General features: G+C 41.7%; 1 protein-coding gene across 3 annotated transcripts; it reads left to right on the top strand.

Moving 5' to 3' along the window:
* The first annotated feature begins 1,027 nt into the window (after positions 1-1,027).
* On the top strand, positions 1,028-20,460 carry scube2 (signal peptide, CUB domain, EGF-like 2). 3 transcript variants are annotated; one of them, XM_013269700.3, is made up of 23 exons: positions 1,028-1,339; positions 1,756-1,872; positions 2,018-2,143; positions 2,328-2,462; positions 3,162-3,287; positions 3,378-3,494; positions 4,707-4,796; positions 5,387-5,503; positions 5,604-5,726; positions 6,291-6,407; positions 6,606-6,728; positions 7,026-7,142; positions 8,346-8,435; positions 8,569-8,691; positions 9,237-9,404; positions 9,735-9,938; positions 14,071-14,241; positions 15,710-15,877; positions 16,365-16,526; positions 16,611-16,808; positions 17,088-17,240; positions 19,041-19,120; positions 19,619-20,460. In XM_013269700.3, the coding sequence occupies exons 1-23, from the start codon at positions 1,252-1,254 to the stop codon at positions 19,763-19,765; spliced, it is 3,060 nt and encodes a 1,019-aa protein (XP_013125154.1). In that variant the 5' UTR covers positions 1,028-1,251; the 3' UTR covers positions 19,766-20,460. The 3 variants fall into 3 exon arrangements, with proteins under 3 accessions (XP_013125154.1, XP_019213924.1, XP_013125153.1); XM_013269699.3 differs by having other exon boundaries at positions 1,030-1,339; positions 9,732-9,938; XM_019358379.2 differs by lacking the exons at positions 7,026-7,142; positions 8,346-8,435; positions 8,569-8,691; positions 9,237-9,404 and having other exon boundaries at positions 1,029-1,339; positions 9,732-9,938.

Here is a 20,460-nt window from a genome sequence, read left to right as displayed (position 1 = left end):
CCCGACTTTAAAGTTAAGTATTTATTTGACTGAAGAACAAGACGTCTTTCGTGTAGCGATTATCAATTAGAACTAAAAATCATTCGTTGCCTAGCAACCACGCTTTTTTAATTAACGTTCGCTTCCAGGAGTAGCTAGTTAGCTAATATTTAGCTTAATGCACATATAAACATCCACTCGTAGTATATACACACACAGTTGGATGGTACATCAGTAGTGTACGTAAAACATTACAACGGCAGTGAAAAAAGCCTGTAAGTATTTTAAAGCTCAAGTCAACTTAAAGTCTAAACAAGACTTTTGGTGTGTGACTAACAAAAACGCATATGGCAACACAGTTTCCCAAGTGACATCTGGTTTGCTATCTGTATCTGACATGTGTAAGCTCTTATATTATGTCACATATTTTATGTTACATATGCAAAAATTAAGAGAACTTAATATGTAGCTGAGTCCACACTGGAAGCGATTCAAACCGATAAGGCCACCAGAGATCATTGAAAGGCAAAGGTATATTGAGCGACTCCGGGCGAAACACCGAAGTGGGTGGGACTTAAGGACAAACATTTTTTATTTCAAATCCCAGGCGAGCAGTAAGGCGACTACCAATGAGAATGTAGAATATCACTGATTGACACATGACCTTGTAGTATATTTACCACTAGGTTACCTCTGACCAGAGCCCATGAGTAAGTAATTCCAACTGCTCTGCCTCTAACGTATTTATTAGAGGGTTACCGAGGCAACCGGCGCCTGGAACGACCACAGGTCGTAATTTTCGAAGCGATGCCCTACGAGTAAATCGCTTTCAGCTAAGCAACAGTCGCTGACGACTGTCGCTTGCCTCCGTGCTGCCATACACAGACACCAAAAGCTGTTTAGACTTTAAAGCCATTAAAAGGAGCTTGTAAATTAGCATTTACTATAACACTTCCGGGCATTTATTTTTTTCAAAATAGAAGCCTCTGCAGCGCACTGCCGTTGTGATGCTTTTTACACACACTTGACGCTTCCGCTTTTCTTTGGCTTCCCTCTATTGACTCAACTCTGCTTCAAAAGCGTTTTTTCCATTCTCACGTGCTCGCGCGCGCACGCACGCTCTCATTCTCACTCACTCACTCCTTTCTCTTCTCAAAAGCGCCTTGTGAAGCGGATTGACAGGCTAGAATGAAAATGAGGCGGACGCTCGCTCGCGACTTCAGTGCGTACCCGTCCTTTTGAGAAAGACCTCTAAAGTTGGATCATATCACCATGGGAGCTGTTTGGGCTGCAAGGGACTTTTGTTTGTTTTTGCTCCTGTTAAATAGTCGCCAAAGCGCAGCGCTTCCAGAGTTTCGAGGTGGGACTGTAGTGAGTGTGTGAGCGTGTGTGTGTGTTGTCTTTTGCAGTCGTGGAGACTTTACGCACCTTTTTCCCAGGAGTGCGCTCAATGTTGTTTTACCAGCAGCGACTTTTAGCATTTTCTCCTCATTTCTAACAACTTTGTATTATAGAAAAAACTGCACTCCCGTGGCAGGTTGCGCGCTCCGTGTGCATAAACGTTTCCAAAAAAGTTTTGTTTTTTGGCATGTTGTTAACCTTCGGGTTTTCACAGGATTTCCCCCCATTTAGACTCGTACTCTTTTATTTCGTTTTTTATCAGTTAAATCTGAATTTTCCGACTTCATTCTCACACATATGTCGGCTTTACAAACTCTGCAGTGATTGTTTTTGTTAATTTTCTAACGTGTTTTTGATGATAATGCATTCCTGCAGATCCATGCGCAGAGGGAAGTGATGGCTGTCACATTGACGCTATTTGTCAAACGACCCAAGACTCTTACAAGTGCACGTGTAAAGCAGGTTTTAAAGGCGATGGAAAACAGTGTGAAGGTAAGCCAAGTGTAAATGTTTAGCCACAGATTTCTTTTCTTCCTATTGCAGCCACACCTTGTTCTAATTGTTCAGAGCCTAAGATGTTTTAGCATTTTTAGCTTTTTCTCCTCACCCCAACCTTTATGTGTTGTTTGTTTCTCAGATATTGATGAATGTGACCTGGAGTACAATGGGGGTTGTGTGCATGAGTGCAACAACACACCAGGCAATTATCGCTGCACTTGTTACGATGGGTTTCATTTGGCACATGATGGACATAACTGTCTAGGTAAGATTAGCTTTAAACTAAGTAAGCAATCTTTCATGCTAGATGGGGAGCTTGCATCGTCAGCTGTGTAAACTCATGCTTTATAAAACGCTGAAGACGGTCTGTGTTGGTTTATGTAAGTGAATACCTCCCACCCGTAGCATTGTAAGCTGTTTGCTCATGTGATCGATTCACTGTCCTGTAGATGTGGATGAATGCCAGTTCAACAACGGTGGGTGCCAGCACACTTGTGTCAACACAATGGGCAGCTACGAGTGCCGCTGCAAAGAGGGCTTCTTCCTCAGCGACAACCAGCACACGTGCATCCACCGCTCTGTGGGTGAGTATACGTTTAAAGTTTTAAATAGTCGCTAACTCATCTACAAAGGATGGTGCGTTTGTGGATGCCTGTGTGCCCTAATTGTGTTAAACTAGTAAAAAATAAAAAGAGAGAAAGATGTAGAAGATTCTTGAAGAGACTGATGACACAATGAGGGGTGACAGGTTCAAGCTGGCTCCTGTCACTGAGCTTTCATCTGAAACAGCAACATGCTGTGGGAAAAAGGATCTCTGTGTCCCACAGAACAAAATAAGTCAATAACTGCAACACCCTGGTCTATGCGGTCTGTGTCACAGATTAGTCTGAAGCGCCTTTGTTTTGTCTCCTTCACTGAAGTCAACTCAAATGCGACTACTTTCCACTCCATCGGCTCTTGACAAGCCTTTTATATCCCAGTGGACCTATCTGCTCAGCTGTGACCCGTCCATATAAATGCTGCTACAAATCATTATTGAATATGTTGTTTTGTTTTTTGTTGTTTGGGTTTTTTGGGGGGAATGAACTTTAGATTCTTGTTCCCTCTGTAGAGGCGCTAAGAATAACGCAGCAGTGGATGTTTTTGGCTTGTGTAGGGGCGTGAGAACAATCAGTGTCTTTCAAGTTTCCAGACTAATCTCTCAGTATGTGCGCCTTTGTGTGTAGCTGGTCAGTCACTGTAGGAGAGTTTCATTGTGTACCTCTCTCCCTCTTTCTATCCAGAGGGCCTCAACTGTATGAATAAGGAGCACGGCTGCGCCCACATCTGCAAGGAGACATCCAAAGGGGGTGTGGCCTGTGAGTGCCGTCCAGGCTTTGAGCTGGCCAAGAACCAGAGAGACTGCATCTGTACGTGCACGCTAACACTCGCAAGCGCGTCAGGCTTCTTATGTTGAACTGATTATTTGCATTCATGGTTACATGCTGTTTACCTTACAGTGACTTGTAACCATGGCAATGGAGGCTGCCAGCACACCTGCGAGGACACTGAGAACGGCTCCATATGCAGGTGTCACAGCAGGTACACTCTGCAGCCTGACAGGAGCTCATGTGTAGGTAAGCAGGCTGACACCCAGCTGACACGAGGAATGCAAAACAGTGTGAGCACAATGCTGCAGTGAAAGAAATGCTGGGATACACATCATTTTTTATGACTGATTTGTTATTGAATTTTGGAGCAACAGAGGACAGTATGTGCCCGTGCATACACACTGTATATACATTGTTTTGTTTTGTTTTTAAAGCATGCTTAGGATCAGGTAAGCAGGTAGTAGGTGTACATACATAAAAAGGAGGTGAGACAGAAATTTATCTCTATGAGCTGTTAATACAGTGAAGATATCTTTGTCATTTCAATCCTGCCTGACAAAGAAGATGTTTCTCACTTCATAGCTTGCCAGCAGGCAAATTAGTCCGCTCTGTCATCTTAAAACACATCACATCAAATCTCTTCTATTATCTTTAATGTCCTCACATCATTTTCCAACCAACGTGCAAGGTGATAAAACATCTTCCCAAAGATGCCAAATAATAAGCCATTACCTCTGAGTGCATTAGTCTAATGATTCAGTCTTAAAAAAGATGGAGTTTTGAAGGCAGTCACGCTCAAAGTGTCAACTGACCCAATAATAAAATAATTTAAATTCTAGCCTACAGCATTAACTTTTAAAAAAAATAATTCTTTTTTCAAATTGGAGTCATGCTTTTAAATCTAGATGATGTTTACAGCATTTTAAAGGTTTAACAAAGAAACATGAAACATGTATACAATACTTTAACCTGACGATAATTGTTTTTACATACATATATTTATGTTCAGCATGTAGCAAAACTAGATCTACATTTCGGCCCAGGGTGGGTGAAGTCCAGGACCAGCCTACACTATTTCTTTTTTTTTTTTTTTCTTCTTGAGTTATGAGGAGGCTACCCTTATGAATGGATAAAATTAGAGGATCCCTTTTTCTCTCTGTCAGTTCTCCTGTTAGGCAGCGTGCATTTTTCCACACAGCGGCTGTAAAGGATAAGGATCAGCCGTCAGATAGCGGGTAATATCTCTCCTTCCAAGCCAGCAGTGTGTGTGAGGTCCGGGCGTGTCACTACGACGTTGTCTCCATGATTCACTTTTCTGATCTGCCGTGTTATCTGACACACACCAAGCCACTACAAGCTGAACATCTCAAGTGTCAAAACACATCTGTGCCCTGATGGCAGCCATAAACACTCACTGAGGTTAACAGTAAAGCATTACTCTGGTTTTGTGTGTCACAGAGCGAGATGAAGCCACCACTGAGTCCTTGGACCACAACACCACGTCCTTTACAGAGGTGGACAAACGGGTCAAAAGAAGGCTGTTAATGGGTAATAATAACACTCCCACAGTTTTGAATTTGTGTTTTTTAACATGTGAAGCTTCCAGGAAGCCCTCAGGAGTGGGGAGAGGAGTTTATTTCTAGTAAACCGATACATTCCTCAGTCTTTTGAGCAAACTGTGAAATGGCTGCATGCTCACTTTCTCACCGCCGATCTCACCTGAAATATACACGGTTGTGACAGTGTGGTACATTTCACATTTTCCTTCCATTTGGAAAGGAAAGCATGTGAATCTTTTCTTCTATGTTGAGTATTCATCAGTTGTGTGATTCTGGGTCACTCAATACATGTAAAACATCGTGTGATTGGTACTTTATTAGGAACGCGGTCTCATCCAGTGAGACTGTACAGGTCAGGCCTAATCCAAACATCTCAGTGACGTAATACTCACAGCATTGTTAAATTCTGCACGTTAATTTAACCTTTTAAATCAGTGGACCAAATTGTTTAAAGACTACTTCAGGGGAAATCGTTTTATTCTGCTAAGTTCTAGTATTTTGTCACAAACGGAAAGCACAGCATTCCTCACTAGGAGAAAGGTCTTTTGCATGCAGTGATAAGTCGTGTTGCATTTTTAGAAACTTGCGCCGTGAACAATGGCGGCTGCGACTGCACCTGCAAAGACACATCCACCGGCGTGCGCTGCAGCTGCCCCGTCGGCTTCACGCTTCAGCCAGATGGGAAAACGTGCAAAGGTCAGACTGCCGTCTTCACAACAAGGGATAGTATCTTAATACGCGAACAAACTTGCATGTGAAAAAGGCGTTTTTAGAATCTCACCTGTTTCACCCGCAGATATTGATGAATGCGAGGTCAACAACGGTGGCTGCGATCACTCCTGCAAGAACACCATCGGCAGCTTTGAGTGCAACTGCAGAAAAGGCTTTAAGCTGCTGACAGACGAACGCACCTGTCAAGGTAGACGTGGCTCCTGAACTGCAGCAGCAGTAACAGGAACTTGCATGAACGAGATAATGATGACATTTATGATAGCTCTCCTTTTTTTTTTCTTTTTTCTTTTTTATCACTGAATGAATTGTAGAAGACTGTTTTCTTTAGGGATCAGAATTTTAGATTTTTCTTATTAAATTAGTATCATGTTATTTTTGAGTTTTTTGTGAATTTTTCAGACTTCTACATCATCAGTGTTTTTTTCTTCAATTGGAATTACTTGACAATTATTTCATGGTTTAGGCTTTAAAGGGTTGAATACATCAGGGAACATGTAAAACTTTTTTCTGGGCTTTACTTTTGTACCTTTTTTTTGCATCAGAGTTTGGTGTGATTGATGACAATGATTTCTTTTTTTAGAAATCGTTTCTCTGAAAAGCTAGTATTTTTGTTTTTAATCTGCTGTAGTGTAATGTACCTGTCCCACTTCACTGAGTAGGAAAATGGTCGTCATTAGGTGGGAAATTCCTGCTGGCGAAGATTGTAACCGACTGCCCTGCTATTATGTCATCTGCCTGATTTTGATTACAGATATAGACGAATGCTTCTTCGAGCGCACATGTGATCACACGTGTGTGAACTCCCCGGGTGGTTTTCAGTGTCTGTGCAACAAAGGTTATACCATGTACGGACTGGCCCACTGTGGAGGTGAGACTAAGTTGGGTGGAGGACACTACACATAACAAGTTCAGCATAACAGACAAGTGCTTGATGCATTTAAATGTTTTATTTGATTAAGCACACAGATGTGAGTGGTTGCTTGATGGTGTGTTTGGAAATCGATCTCTGAAATGATAGAGTGATTTATTTATTTATTTTTTCCCCCATTTTTTTTTTTCATCCCAGATATAAATGAATGCAGCGTGAACAATGGCGGTTGCGAGCATGGCTGTGAGAACACTGTGGGTGGATTTGAATGCTTTTGCCGTCCCGGCTATAAGCTACACTGGAACAAAAAGGACTGCATCGGTAGGTTAGCACCTGTCTCTGAATGAGAAACAGGTCTGTTATTGTGATGTCTCAATGGAAATTGTGCAGTGATGAAGTGTGACAGCCAACACCTTTGTGGACAAAAACAGGAGATACTTTGAGTTGTTCTTTATTTATTTATTTTTTTACTCTTTAATTTTCTTGTGCTTGAGTAATCCAACCAAAATGCTACAAAGCTGTCAGAATTTTGGACTTTCTGTGCTTCTTCATCTTCATGTGCATCTTCCTCCTTCTTGCTTTTGAACATGTTTGAGTTTTGTTGTGGTTTTTATCTAGAGGCTGAGGGTTTATCACCTGCACAGCCCCCCTCTAAACCTACTTTGAACTGTAGCAAGCAGGAGGGAGGGGATCGCTGCTTTCTGACCTGCCAGTCCCAAGTACACATCAGCAGCGGTGAGTTGGTTGAGTCAGATCTCTGTATAGTGTGAGCTGCAGTAAACCGGTGTGTTGGTTTAATAACTGAGCAATTTTTTGGCTATGTTATATATCATCTGTCATGCAGTCAGTCTTTAATATATGGACATCTTTCATGCAAGTTAGTGCAGTTCACAGTACTTCACAGATGACTAACCAGTAGATAATGAGAACAAAGAGTGATAAAGCAAAGCAAATAATATGCAAAAATAAGTGATATGTAATAAATTAAAAAGATAAAGAAGATAGAATGACCTATAAATAGATTAGAAGCACATTAAATAATTGAGAAAGATATGATATTAAAAATAAAAAATAATGAAATGAAATACTAATAAACTAAGACTATCCAAATAAAATAAAGCTGCATAAAAAGACACCATGTATGTATGTGCAATATACATTAATGGTCTTATCATTGGGTGGTGCCATGGTCAGCACTGTCACCTCACAGTGAGTTCTCTCTGGGTACTCTGCCTTCCACAGTCCAAAAACATGCATGGGTACGTCTCACTGTGTTGGCCCTGCGACAGACTGGTGTACCACAGCTCTCACCCTATGACAGCTGGGATAGGCTCCCTGAATTAGATAAATAGATGGATTGTCTCTTTGATAGTTCATTTTTGTCATATTGCTCTCTTCAGTTTACTCGTTGACTCTCTGCAGACCCCAAGAAAAGTACTTGTTGCTGTGGTAACAACTAATTGGGGGTGTGAATAAAAAAAATAAAAAAAAATTAACAAGAGCTACTTGCTGATATTAAGCAGATGGCTGGTGTTGGGCTGTCAGAGTGAAGCAGCTGCAAAACGTATCAACTAATCCAGCAGGATTAGCACTACTACAAGTCCTACATTTAAATCAGGATATTTTGACAGGTGCAGGTTCACAGGTTAGTTAGAGAGCGATAAAAGGACCTCGGTGGATTGGTGAAAAAGCTTATGATACATTGAGAATGCTTTTTGTATAGTTACTGCATATTATGTCTTCAAACCGCATGATTCAGTCAGGTCGAAGTGCAACTAGTCAGTAAGCTCAACAGTTGCACATTTAATTGATTGAAAAGTCTGTTGACGGACTTCATGTCCATACATGCTGCCTGTCTTTTGTCTTAGTTGTTTTTTTAGTTGTTTTTTTGGCCCTTACTTTTGTGGGCCCGTGTGTCACGGCCTCGTGTGTTTTCAGGGACGGAGGATTCTTACACGGTGACCTGTGGAATGCCTCTGCCCTGCTTGGCTGACGCACAAAAGAACAACAGTGGCTCGTATTGCTTAGGCAAGTACAGGACATCGCAGATTTACATCTTTTTTTTCCGCTCTGCCAAAGAAAACAGTAACACAGGAACAGGTAGGTCACGCTTTGCTTGTCTTCACTTGATAACGATATTTTCTGTCCCTCTGTCGTGCAGGTCGAGAAACGGCCAGCCTTGCCCGCATTAAGACCACGGCCACTTTTAAGTCTGGCACCGCAAAGTGCAACTTAAAACGAAGTCAGGAGAAACTCAGAGAGGGCCTAAACTCGGCACGCTCAGGTACAGCGCTTGCCACGCCGACTCAAAGCACAAGACTTAGAGTTATATCGTCTTTATGCTGCTGGTTAAAAAACATTTGGGGTTTACAAAGAACTGCCAACATCTAAAGACTCTGAAGCAGACCTGAAAGCTGCTTCAAAGAAAGTCAAAAACCAAGAGCAAATGTGAAAGAAATTTGTGGGGAAAGTGATGTGGTTTTGAGTGTCTTCCACATCTCAGCACAGCACTTTGTCTGCCAGTGACAGGGAGGATGTAATTAGCCACAGGATGCCTTTCAGTTGTGTCTGACCTAGCTATCAATCAAACCCGATTCTGATTGTAGGATTATTTTGCTTCTACAAAAGGGCTCAGCATGGTACATCCCTCACAACCACTGAAAGGAAACCCAACATCTCATTGCCATTGCATCCCTTTTCTTCTATTAGCTTTTCACTGTGCATAACCAAAGATTATTGTATGTGATTAATGTTTCCTGTCTGTTAACAACGGTGCGATTTTTCTCTTTGTTGTGCTTGCTGGGGGTTTGTTGTGTCCCATGTTCACAGAGGGCAAGTTTCTCTTCACTGAAAACGTCCAGTTCAGCTACGTGAGCCTGCGCTGCACCTCATCCGGACAGAGAATGCGTAGCCGTCAGGGCAGGAAGGCTGGCGAGGAGGACGGCTCCTCAATCACTGCTGAGTTTGAGCTGGATGTGAACCGAGAGGAGGTAACAGGTTGGTCTCTCTGTGGTTTCTGCTTGCCTGCCGCCTGCCTGTCGCCTGTCTGCGACCTGTGATTATGATTCTTAAATCTGTCTTTCGCTGCTCTCTGTTTGTCACTAAACAAACCAAGCTGTGTAAAAGTATCTCCTGTTTTGACTTGGCTCTGGTAGTGGGCTCTAGATTTTGGGCACAGGGTGTTTTTGTTTAATTTCCTTGATTTCTGCGTTAGCGGTGTGAAGTAAGCTTATGGGAATCTAGGCATGAAATCGCAGGTTATTGCAGGTGTACAAGATGAAATCTTGCTTTGGAAACTCTTGCAGTATCGAGTGCTTTTCTCAGCAGAGGGTTGTGACGTGAACTGCGTGCGCCGCCGTTCAGAGAAGAGGCTCAGGAAGACCATCAGGACTCTGCGGAAGTCCATCAACCGGGAGCAGTTCCACCTCCACTTTGCCGGAGCCGACTACGATCTATCCAGGAGTCCGGGCCAGCTGGCAGAGCTGCCAGGACACTGCGTAGCAGGACAGATGCTCTTGGGCAGAAAATGTGGTGAGTGGAGTTTATGTGTGGAGTGTTTATTCACTGTCGAAATCCCGTTAACGAGCAGAACACAAACAGTTAATCCAGGCAAAACTTCTACTGGAAACGTTAATGCTTTTCATCTTTCCCACCGCTTTGTTTTTTGAGGCAGCAGCGCTTGTGAGCGTACCCCATACACACAGTAGACCCGTAGTCAAGGCTTTAAGTAATTGAATTGGCCCAAGCCAGTGAGATATATTTAGACAGGCTGGTTTAATGATTGGATTTGGAGCAGGTGTGGGCCAGATGAATGCCATATTTGGTTTGCAGACATTCTGTAATGAGCAAGTTGGAGGGGGAAAGTGAGTTTGTGTGGAAGAACAGAGAAGCTGTTGTTGGCCCTCCAAGCTGCGAGATCTTCCAGCATCTCCCTGGGATAAGAGTTAGGACTGATGGCAGGTCTCCTGCTGCCTTTTGCTTGAGTTTTATATACAACCTGCGCTGGAGAAAAATGTTCCTTAAATAGGGCCGCACACTGTCGATGGTGGAGAACTCAAGGCTGGCTTGTGTTTTCTCTGGCGGTTGCAACTGTACGCCCCTATTTTCAGGCCTCACAGTGTGTTGGCTGCGTGCTGGACATCTTCTCAGTATCAGCGAGGGGAAACTGGTTCCTTTCCTCCTAAATTGTGATGTCTAAATATTTATTCAGGCAGTATGCGCTTTGTTCAATATATGCGTCAGTGTTGAGGATGTTTTAACTTAATGTAGGCCCAGATCTTTATCCCCAGATCTCAGGAATATGGCTGATGGCCAAAAACATGTGTCAAACTATAGCCGCTCTAGTTTCATGAGATAATGTCTGTTGAGGGAAAGTCATAAGTTTTGCCTTCCATTCATCTCCCTGTAATTTTTTTTCTTTGGTCTCATCATTAACATATGAGCTACTTCTGCTGTTAAGCTTTCCTGACATGATTTATTTCACATCTTAAGTGTCTTTATTCCTTCCGTCCCCCGCTTTGCTTTCAGGTCAACATTAGGCAGTCTATTGGTTGTGGCAAGGGTATAGACATGTAATTTGGGAGAGGAGAGGAGGGGAAAAAGGAGAGGGGGGCTCTGAAAGGCATTCTTCTTAACCTCCAGCTCTTTAAAGGAGCTATATTTTTTCCCTCCTCCCCCATCTTTTACTCTGGCTTAGTTTGGAGTGCAGTTTAGTCCTTTTCAATTTGCCCGCTCCATTGAAAACCCCATTTGAGGCTCATTCTCACTCCTTGAGAAGAACACAGTCTTCTGTGGATTTGGAGAAAATACTGTGCACAGTTTAAAGCGTGGCAGCTCCTCCTCCTCTGTTCTGTGTTCGGGTTATTGGTTGAAGTAACGTTTATATTCCAGGACATTGGTTCAGTTTAAATAACTTGTGATGTGATGTTAGCTTATTAATAACATGATCATTTTGAGTGTTAAATAATGTAGAGTTGAAATAAATTTATGTGCAGGAAAACAACTAAAGCATGTTTTTTTTTTTTAAAAGGCTTCATGTGAACGTGTCCACAGCAGGTCCACACGTTCTCACGTCCGTGTGAGGGTCGCAGTGAACTTGTTTGTGTGTTTGTTTTAACGTTGGAGATGTTTAGGAAGTGCTGTTGTCAAGCTGGCACTTTAAGTGCTGTCCCCCCCCCACCACCACCCTTGCACCCCAGCTGGGGGCCACTTTGCATGACCCCTAGCCACTAAACTGCTAAAGAGAATTGACTTCACCCACACCATGGGAATCAATTAGCATCAGCTGTTTGGGCCCCTGCTTGATGGGCGCGAGCAGTGATTGGACCAAGCAGAATGGGGGGATTCAGAAACCTGACCTCTTTTATTGGGTTCAGCTCCTTACTACTGTGATACCATAGTGTTTTCCTATGTCATCAAGTAGGCAAAAACCAGGGACTTGAATAGAGGTGAAAGGTCTTTTAAACCTCTTTGGGGCCATCAATTCGGGAACTCTATAGAACCGTTCTTTGCATTTGAAAGGCTTCAAGTTTTTTTCCTCTTTTTCACTCTCACTCTTGTCTCTTCCCTCACAGCTTCCCTCTGTCAAATAAAAGCTGTTAGAGGACAATGCAGTGATGGCTCCTTGTGGTCTTTTAGAATAAACAAAAGGCTTCAAAAATGAGCTGCTCTTGATAGAATTACATTTTCTTTCTCCCAACGAAAACCTAACAGTTTGCAGAGCCACGTATAATGGATCTGTGTGAAAGCTTTTGTGTGTCGAGCTCTCTCTGATATTCGTTCTTTTCTTTCAGCCCGGTTGAAGGCTACATACGAGGCACGTTTTGCTCGAAAGTCTCTGGAGTTTAATTGATTTATTCTTGTGTGAGCTCAGCTTTAGTTTTCAAGTGAAGTTCTTACGACTATCAGACAGACACAGTAATTGCCAAATTAATTACAGGCATCAGTCTGAATGGGAGGAACCAAAGCAAAACAGTGTTTTAGCCCCTTTAATCAAGTGTTTGCGCTTTTATGCGATAAAAGGGAAGCTCTCCCTTTGATTTGCGGCTGTGATTGCTTTTAAAAGAGCTGAGGGTGCTTACGTTGGCATTTAAAGTTCCTCTCTGATGCACAGCCATGTTGTGTCAAGTATTAAGACAGGTGTAGGTGTAGATGCAGTAAAGGCAGCATTGGGAGAGGCTGTTGTTCTTTTGTCCCCATGATTTTGTTTTTGCATGGCTGTTTTAGGTTGGTTTCCAAATGTGCTTTATTGGCGTTTGGACTTTTTATGTGTGTTTCATGCAGTCCAAAGCAAATAAAATTCATAACTTCAATTCAGTTTATTTGTATAGCTCATTTAGGCACAGCAAACACTGAACAAAGTGCAAAACAATCATGTAAAACAGATCAATAAAGATAAAAGTTGACTTAAAGGGAATAACCAACAATAAGAGAATGTAATTAAAAAGCATAAGTTTACAAGAAGGCACAGTTAAAATGAGACTTGAACCTGAAACCTGCAATAGTCACACCGTGTTACTGAAAATGCTTATGCATTACATTGAACTGTACATAATTTTACACTTAGCTGATATCTTATCATACAGTTGTAGCTAAGATAAATGTACTTATCTCTACTTTAGGGATCATGTAGGTTATCCTTTGTTAGTATCAAGCCGTACTCTGTTTAGTGACACAAATCTGACATTTGAATCCAGTGGGCATATTTCACAAACATTTTACAAACATGCTCTTCTGCTGTTTTCTATTTGAACACTCTAGAACTTTATATAGGCATCACAACAGCATCACTACTTTACATGATGCAGTCCTGATATGTTACCTGCGCGTTGTTTACATCTGATTGTGTGATGCCGTATAAAGATGGTCTGTAACCGTACACCCTAATGCACCACTCTCTGGTACAATAATCTACACTGAGCTCAGTGATACCTTTAAGATGGCAGGAAAACTCTGTCAACAGATAGATAATTGATCGAGCTCAGCTGCCTTCTTAAAGCTGGCGCTCACTGCTCTTTACTGTGTTTATCCAGTTCAAGTATTTACATGATCCTCTTTGATTACACTTGAGAGGCAGCTGTGATCTGGGTTTCTTTAATGGTCTCATCATTCACTGTAGCTGCGGTGTTTATTGTGTACATCTACGCTGTGGTTAGGACTGCTTGATTATGTGTAACCATAGGGCAATCTGCTATATTTGTTGATTCATGTCTGCTTATCGCATTGTTCTTTTTACCCACCCCCTCTTATGGGGTGGGTTTTTGTCCGTGAGCACCACCTGACCCGATCTGTCTACTAAATTGACTTTAATTACAAGTTCAAACGTTAACATCTGTTTTGGATGGCTTATCTTTAAGTGTTTGTTTTTGCGGAAATGTTCTATCATCCTCAAACAGTTACATTTGTCTGTAACTGAGTCCATATCACAGAATTATTGTCTGAAAAATATTTCTGTGTGTTTAGTATTTTGAAAACATGACTTTTTTCCCCCCTCAACTTAGATAAAACTGTTAGCACATGCTTAGCAGCTCTTTGGAGAAACTTTGTAGGCCGACATTTGCTTTATGTGCACTAGAGACGGGGATGTAACAGTGTCTCGGTACAAGTATGTCACAGAACGGCTAAACTTAATCTGTCTTGATGTCCTTTTCCATCTGTGTCTTAGTGAGCTGCAGTGTTGGGACCTACTACGATGGCGATCAGGGACGGTGTTTGTCGTGTCCAGCTGGAACGTATCAGGACGAGGAGGGACAGATGTCCTGTGAGGTGTGTCCTACACCTGAAGGAAGAGAAGTCTCCAAAGTGGTGGGAGCTCGAAACATTTCAGAGTGTGGAGGTAAAACACCGTATTTTAACATTTAAAAAACATCAAACAATAAAATTTTATAGTTTTACTGTATTATGAACTGGTTTGTCTTCATTTTTATGATGTGTCCTTTAAACATACTTTACTGCAGGCAACTTGACATTTTAATGTCTTGTGTGTTGACTTTGTATGTGTTGAAATCCTGGACATGTCACAAGACAGGAACCTACCACGAGGGCTGTTTTAAGTGCTTTGGAAGATTTCTGAGTGTCTGTCTGTGGGCAGATTTTGATCATGTGCTATCAAAACTTTACAGGTGCCAAGTTTCAAATTAAAGACAGATTCACAAATGGGTGTTTTCCAAGTTTTCACTGATTGAGTGATCCTAGAGCCGAATGCTAATGTTAATTTTTAATTTTACAAGCAGTTAAAATGGTCAAATCGACTCACCCAATCACCCATACAGTGCTTTTATCTGTAGCTAAGCACTTTCTAACATTCACACACACTCAATTCTGTATATTACACAAGGATGCTCCAGCATGCGGGCAGGAGGAGTCGAGGATTGTTTCACCGACTTTCTGATTGGTAGATGACCTGCTCTACCACCTGAGCCAATATTAATCTGGTTTGTGCAAAAACTAGTCACCTTTAGGGCTCAGAAAGCAGATCACAAGTAATTACACTTTTCAGCTGATTTCAGAAGCAATAGTAAATTCTCTTTGTGTTTATGGTGACATGTAAATGCCAAGCAACTTCCTGTCAAACGTAAGGCCCAGGGGCCAGAATCAGCCTGCCAAAGACTCCAATCTGATCCACTGCGCAGCTTTGGAGAATGTGAAGGAAGGGATGAATTTTAAACTTTTAACTGCATTTTTTAAAAATGTTTTTCAGCTTTCCCTACTGACACAGACCTCTCTCACGGCCAGTCTTACTGCACCAAATTAGATAAGAAATAAATAAACAATGACAAAAGAGACTGTATGTTATTTAACTACCTACTAAAAATGTATGATATTTTATAGATATTTATATCAAATAAATAATCAAAAAAAGCAACAGCCGCAGAAAATTAAATCTAAAGTTGTGAAGGTACACAGGAAGCAGTGGTGCCTCGATAAAGATCTCGCCGGCAGTTGTTTTGCTTTGCGTAAATCTGAAGAAGCTCGAATATGAATTAACTTCTTTCAGTCCTGAATAAAAAGCTCAAGGAGCCACCATGTTTTGTTCTCCTCCTGTGCTGTTATCGGAGTCGCATCTCGCCTGACAGACTAAACAAGACGAGCTATCACACACCCACTTTGTATTAGTCACCCAGGAGTTACACGCAGTGAGAGGTGAAGATATAACACAGCATTTTTCCATTAGTATTTTCTTAAGTTTTGCTAAATAAAAGTAAAGCAAAGTTGTTGTTTTTTTTGTTTTTTTTAAGTGGACAGAGCATTTCCTCCTTCTAACAGTGTGACTTGACCCAGTGAATGCTTGTGTGTGTGTTCAGGTCAGTGTTCCCCTGGTCAGTACTCCCACGATGGCTTCATCCCTTGCCAGCCCTGTCAAGCTGGAACGTACCAACCAGAGGTGGGGCGCACCTCCTGCTTCCTCTGTGGAGGGGACCTGGACACCCGGCGCAGCGGGGCGGTCTCATTTCAGGAGTGTGAGACCAAAGGTATGAAAGATTTTAGTTATGTCACTGGATATAAAACCTAATAACTTCTGCCTGGTTTATTTTAGCTTTCGCTTTAGTTTAGCTTCAATATAAACGGAGGGTTTAAATGGTTCTTTTGGAGCCGAGAAAGTTTATGAAAGCCTGCCAGACTTGTGAAATAAAGTGAACCATCTGTTGTTTTGGGGATTTTAACTCTTTTTGTGACTTCAAAACATTGTGTAGCATTTGCAAGTGTTGAAAGGAACTTTGCTGCCCTCTGCAGCGGTTGTATGGTTTTTACCAAGCACAGTTTCCATTCTTACTCAAGCGCAGAGTTTTTTTTGTTTGTGTTTTTAAAAAAAAAAAAAAAAAAAAGTATAACGTTTTAACTGAAGATTTTTCAGGTATAATGTAGGATAAGATATTTTTTTGAATTCAGTTTGTACCCCAAATGTTGGTGGCATTAAATCAGCTAACAGCTCTCTATCGCTGGCCTTTGCTCCTGCAGTTCAGTGCTCTCCAGGACATTACTACAACACCAGCACACACCGCTGCATTCGCTGCCCGACGGGCACATATCAAGGGGATTTTGGTCAGAACTACTGTGTCACCTGCCCTGGAAACACCACCACCGACTATGATGGTTCCACTAACATCATGCAGTGCAAAAGTATGTATATCTGTAGGGGGCGGGATTCAGTTTCCAATATTAGGATTCCATTTCAAATATTTTGAATTTTTGTGTCACTTACAGACCGACGATGTGGAGGAGAGCTCGGGGATTTTACAGGTTACATCGAATCTCCCAACTACCCGGGGAACTATCCTGCAAATATTGAGTGCACTTGGATCATCAACCCTCCCCCCAAACGCAGGATCCTTATTGTTGTCCCTGAAATCTACCTGCCTATTGAGGATGAATGTGGAGACTACTTGGTGATGAGAAAAAGCTGTGAGTTCTACTGTGTTTGTGCCATTTAACTAACAAATAAAATATAACAAAGGGGTTTTAGGTTGGATTTGCTTTGGTTTGGGCTCAAGTTAAGATTATGATCCTTTTTTAAGACGCTATAATCCTCAGAAGTTATGAAAACAAGTGTCTGCTTACAATATAGTCTGTGTGTGCAGAGCAGGATGAATCAGCACAGTGGTAGAAAAACATCTCTTAATGTGATAAGAGTGTTTTTCATATTCGTATTGAGGCCTTTCCTCTGTGGTTCTTTCCTCACAGCTCTCCCCAACTCTGTGACGACCTACGAGACGTGTCAGACGTACGAACGTCCCATCGCCTTCACCTCCCGCTCCAAGAGGCTTTGGATACAGTTCAGGTCCAATGAGGGAAACAGTGCCAAAGGCTTCCAGGTTCCATATGTGACGTATGATGGTGAGATGGTTTGTCTTGGAAATAAGATTAGTATTGTAATTCCATATAAGTTCACCACTTGCTCCCACCTAGCCAGCACACACTAGATTCCAGGGGAAAGGCTCACTTCTTCATTGCAGTTGTTCAAAATTTCAAGTTGTTTTTTGAGGGGTCATTTTAAAATCCCATTATCTAGAAAACTACCTTAGCTAAGCTAAATATTTGGATGTCTTTTAAAGTCTGTGAAGGTTCTCAGTCATCCAGGTCATCGTAGTCAAAGGAATTTGCAAAGAAAAGCGTCTGGACTTCTTTAAGTTGCTTGAAGACGTTTCACCTCTCATCCGAGAAGCTTCTTCAGTTCTAAGGTCAAATGGCCGAGAGTCCCAGATTTAAACCCAGTGGGAGTATCCCCCCAAAGAGGGACAAAGGACCCCCTGGTGATCCTCTAATCACATGAGCCAAGGTGTGAAAGCGGGTGTGGGACCTAATCAGCCAGGGTTTCGGGTGAGCTCATTGTGAAACCTGGCCCCACCTTGTCATGTGAATTCCTGAGGTCAGATGGCCCAGGATGTGAGTGGGCGTTAAGGCGTCTGGGGAGGGATGCGCTTGTGAAGTGGCTGTTTGGTCTCTACATTGGAGAGACCAAACAGCCACTTCACAAGCGCATGGTACAACATAGAAGAGCCACCTCCACAGGACAAGACTCAGCAGTCCATCTGCATCTTAAGGATAAAGGTCACTCTTTCGAGGATGCCAATGTTCACATTTTGGACAGAGAGGACAGATGGTTTGAAAGAGGAGTGAAAGAAGCCATCTATGTCCACTGTGAGCGACCATCTTTGAACAGAGGCGGTGGTTTACGACACCAACTGTCTGCCATCTATAATCCAGTTTTGAGTTCCCTCCCCAGACGCCTTAACGCCCACTCACATCCTGGGCCATCTGACCTCAGGAATTCACATGACAAGGTGGGGCCAGGTTTCACAATGAGCTCACCCGAAACCCTGGCTGATTAGGTCCCACACCCACTTTCACACCTTGGCTCATGTGATTAGAGGATCACCAGGGGGTCCTTTGTCCCTCTTTGGGGGGATACTCCCACTGGGTTTAAATCTGGGACTCTCGGCCATTTGACCTTAGAACTGAAGAAGCTTCTCGGATGAGAGGTGAAACGTCTTCAAGCAACTTAAAGAAGTCCAGACGCTTTTCTTTGCAAATTCCTTTGATGTCTATATTAAAACTATATTAAAACTCAAACATGGTAAAGATGTCTCTCTCATTTTTCCAATATAAATTTTTGGACTCCTCATTTTCATTCAGCATTTATCTTTCAGAAGAAGAGCAAAGTGTTTTCATTTCATTCATGCAGCCTTGTGGCCTGGCAGGAATCTTTTTCTTTTTCTTTTCTTTTTTTTTTTTTTATGGCCCAGAAGAGACGATGTGTTCTTGGTGCCATTACGACCCATAAAGTCATTTGAAATTGGTACATGGTGTCCTCCCTGAGGATTATCAGAGACAACTTGGAAAAAGATGTCTGTGGGTTTTTGTCTGTTGTTTTTGGGGGGTGGGGTGTAACAAATACTGTGTGCCTCATTTGTTTAAGAGAAAAAAAATCAGCCCCTACCTGTAGAAACTGTGGTTTCCATTAAATCTTCTGTAGGGTTCTACATTTTTTTTTTTTTTTTTTTGTTTGTGTTTTTTTGCACAATCCCTTTTAAATTTGATGAATTGAGAAAGAATAAACCGATGATACCTCTGAATATTGCTTAAATCTAGATTGTTTTTTCTTACTAAGCTATTTATGAACTTTATTTGTTTCAGAGGACTACCAGGAGTTGATAGAAGACATCGTCAGAGATGGAAGATTATATGCTTCAGAGCATCACCAGGAAATACTTAAGGTATCGGGATTTTATAATTATATTATACAAATGTTTAACAGGGAGTATTTTGGTCTCCAGCCTGAGTAGGTCTAAAATACCTAAAACCATTAGTGTAAGCTGTATATATTTACATTTATCCATTACTTTCATCTTTTAAAGCTCTGCATTCCTGACTTATTTTACCTGCTCATTAAGAGTTTTAGCTATTTTATCTCATGGGCTATTTTCAGCTGACCATTTAGACTTTATTAGTGTTAGTGGTTTGGATCCAGTGACCGTGTAGCACCCTCTTTTGGGAACAAGTAGAAATACAGAGTACTGCTCACATTAACCCATAAGAGCCCTGACCCATTTTATTGTCAGGAAAACTGAGAGAGAAGTGTTGAAACTTTATTGGAACTTCCCTCTGTGTGTAAAGGGACAGTGACACCTGTGTCACTGTGGTTTCTTATGGGTAAAAATTACATACTGTAAGGAATTCTTTTGGATAACACACTTCTTTTTTCCCCCCCTCAGGACAAGAAGCTCATGAAGGCACTGTTTGACGTGCTGGCTCACCCACAAAACTTCTTCAACTATACAGCGCAAGAATCAAGAGAAATGTTCCCCAAATCCTTCATTCGCTTCCTGCGGTCCAAAGTCCTGAGGTTCCTCCGTCCTTAAAAAAAAAAAAATAATTAAATTAAAAAAAAGTTGCCACAAGGTTCCAGGATTTTTCATAATAAGAGGGTCCAGTTTCTAATTTAAGCTTATGTGTTTTATCAATTGCCCCCTGCGCATTCTAAGGTTATGTGTTGGACGAGAGGACGGCACCTGATGAAACGATCCCAATGGAAAAGTGACATTTTTAACTGAGGAAGTGGTACAAACCTAGATCTATATGGGCTTCCTCGGAGAGGAATTAGGAGATCTCATTTGGAAAATACTTATAACAGCAGATGAATGACATTATACGACCCTTTAAATTTTAAAGTTGGGATTTAAATTCCAAGTCCAAATTGGGTATTTGAATGTTGAGAAATACTGTACATGCCGGCATTATGGGACTCTTTAATTGCATTTGGATGAAAAACAAATATGACAGACGAACAGATATATGCTGAATGTCAGTAACACTGTATATAGGTTTAGGTTTAACATTTAGTTTTTTAACATGGCCTGCACAGGTAGGCATGAAATACTGCAAAAATGTCAGGAACAAATAGCGCGCACACACGTTTTCTTGGGGAAATTAGCACTGCAAAAGAAGTAGCCCTGCCACAAAAGCAATTATTTTGATGAATGTCTTGTATATGATGTAAAAAGTTTTAGGTGAAACGCTAATGTTTTGTAGCAGCTACATACATTTTAATGGTATA

The sequence above is a fragment of the Oreochromis niloticus genome, linkage group LG1 (genome assembly GCF_001858045.2).
Source record: "Oreochromis niloticus isolate F11D_XX linkage group LG1, O_niloticus_UMD_NMBU, whole genome shotgun sequence".
NCBI lineage: Eukaryota > Metazoa > Chordata > Actinopteri > Cichliformes > Cichlidae > Oreochromis > Oreochromis niloticus.
This window is presented reverse-complemented; position numbering and strand designations above follow the sequence as displayed.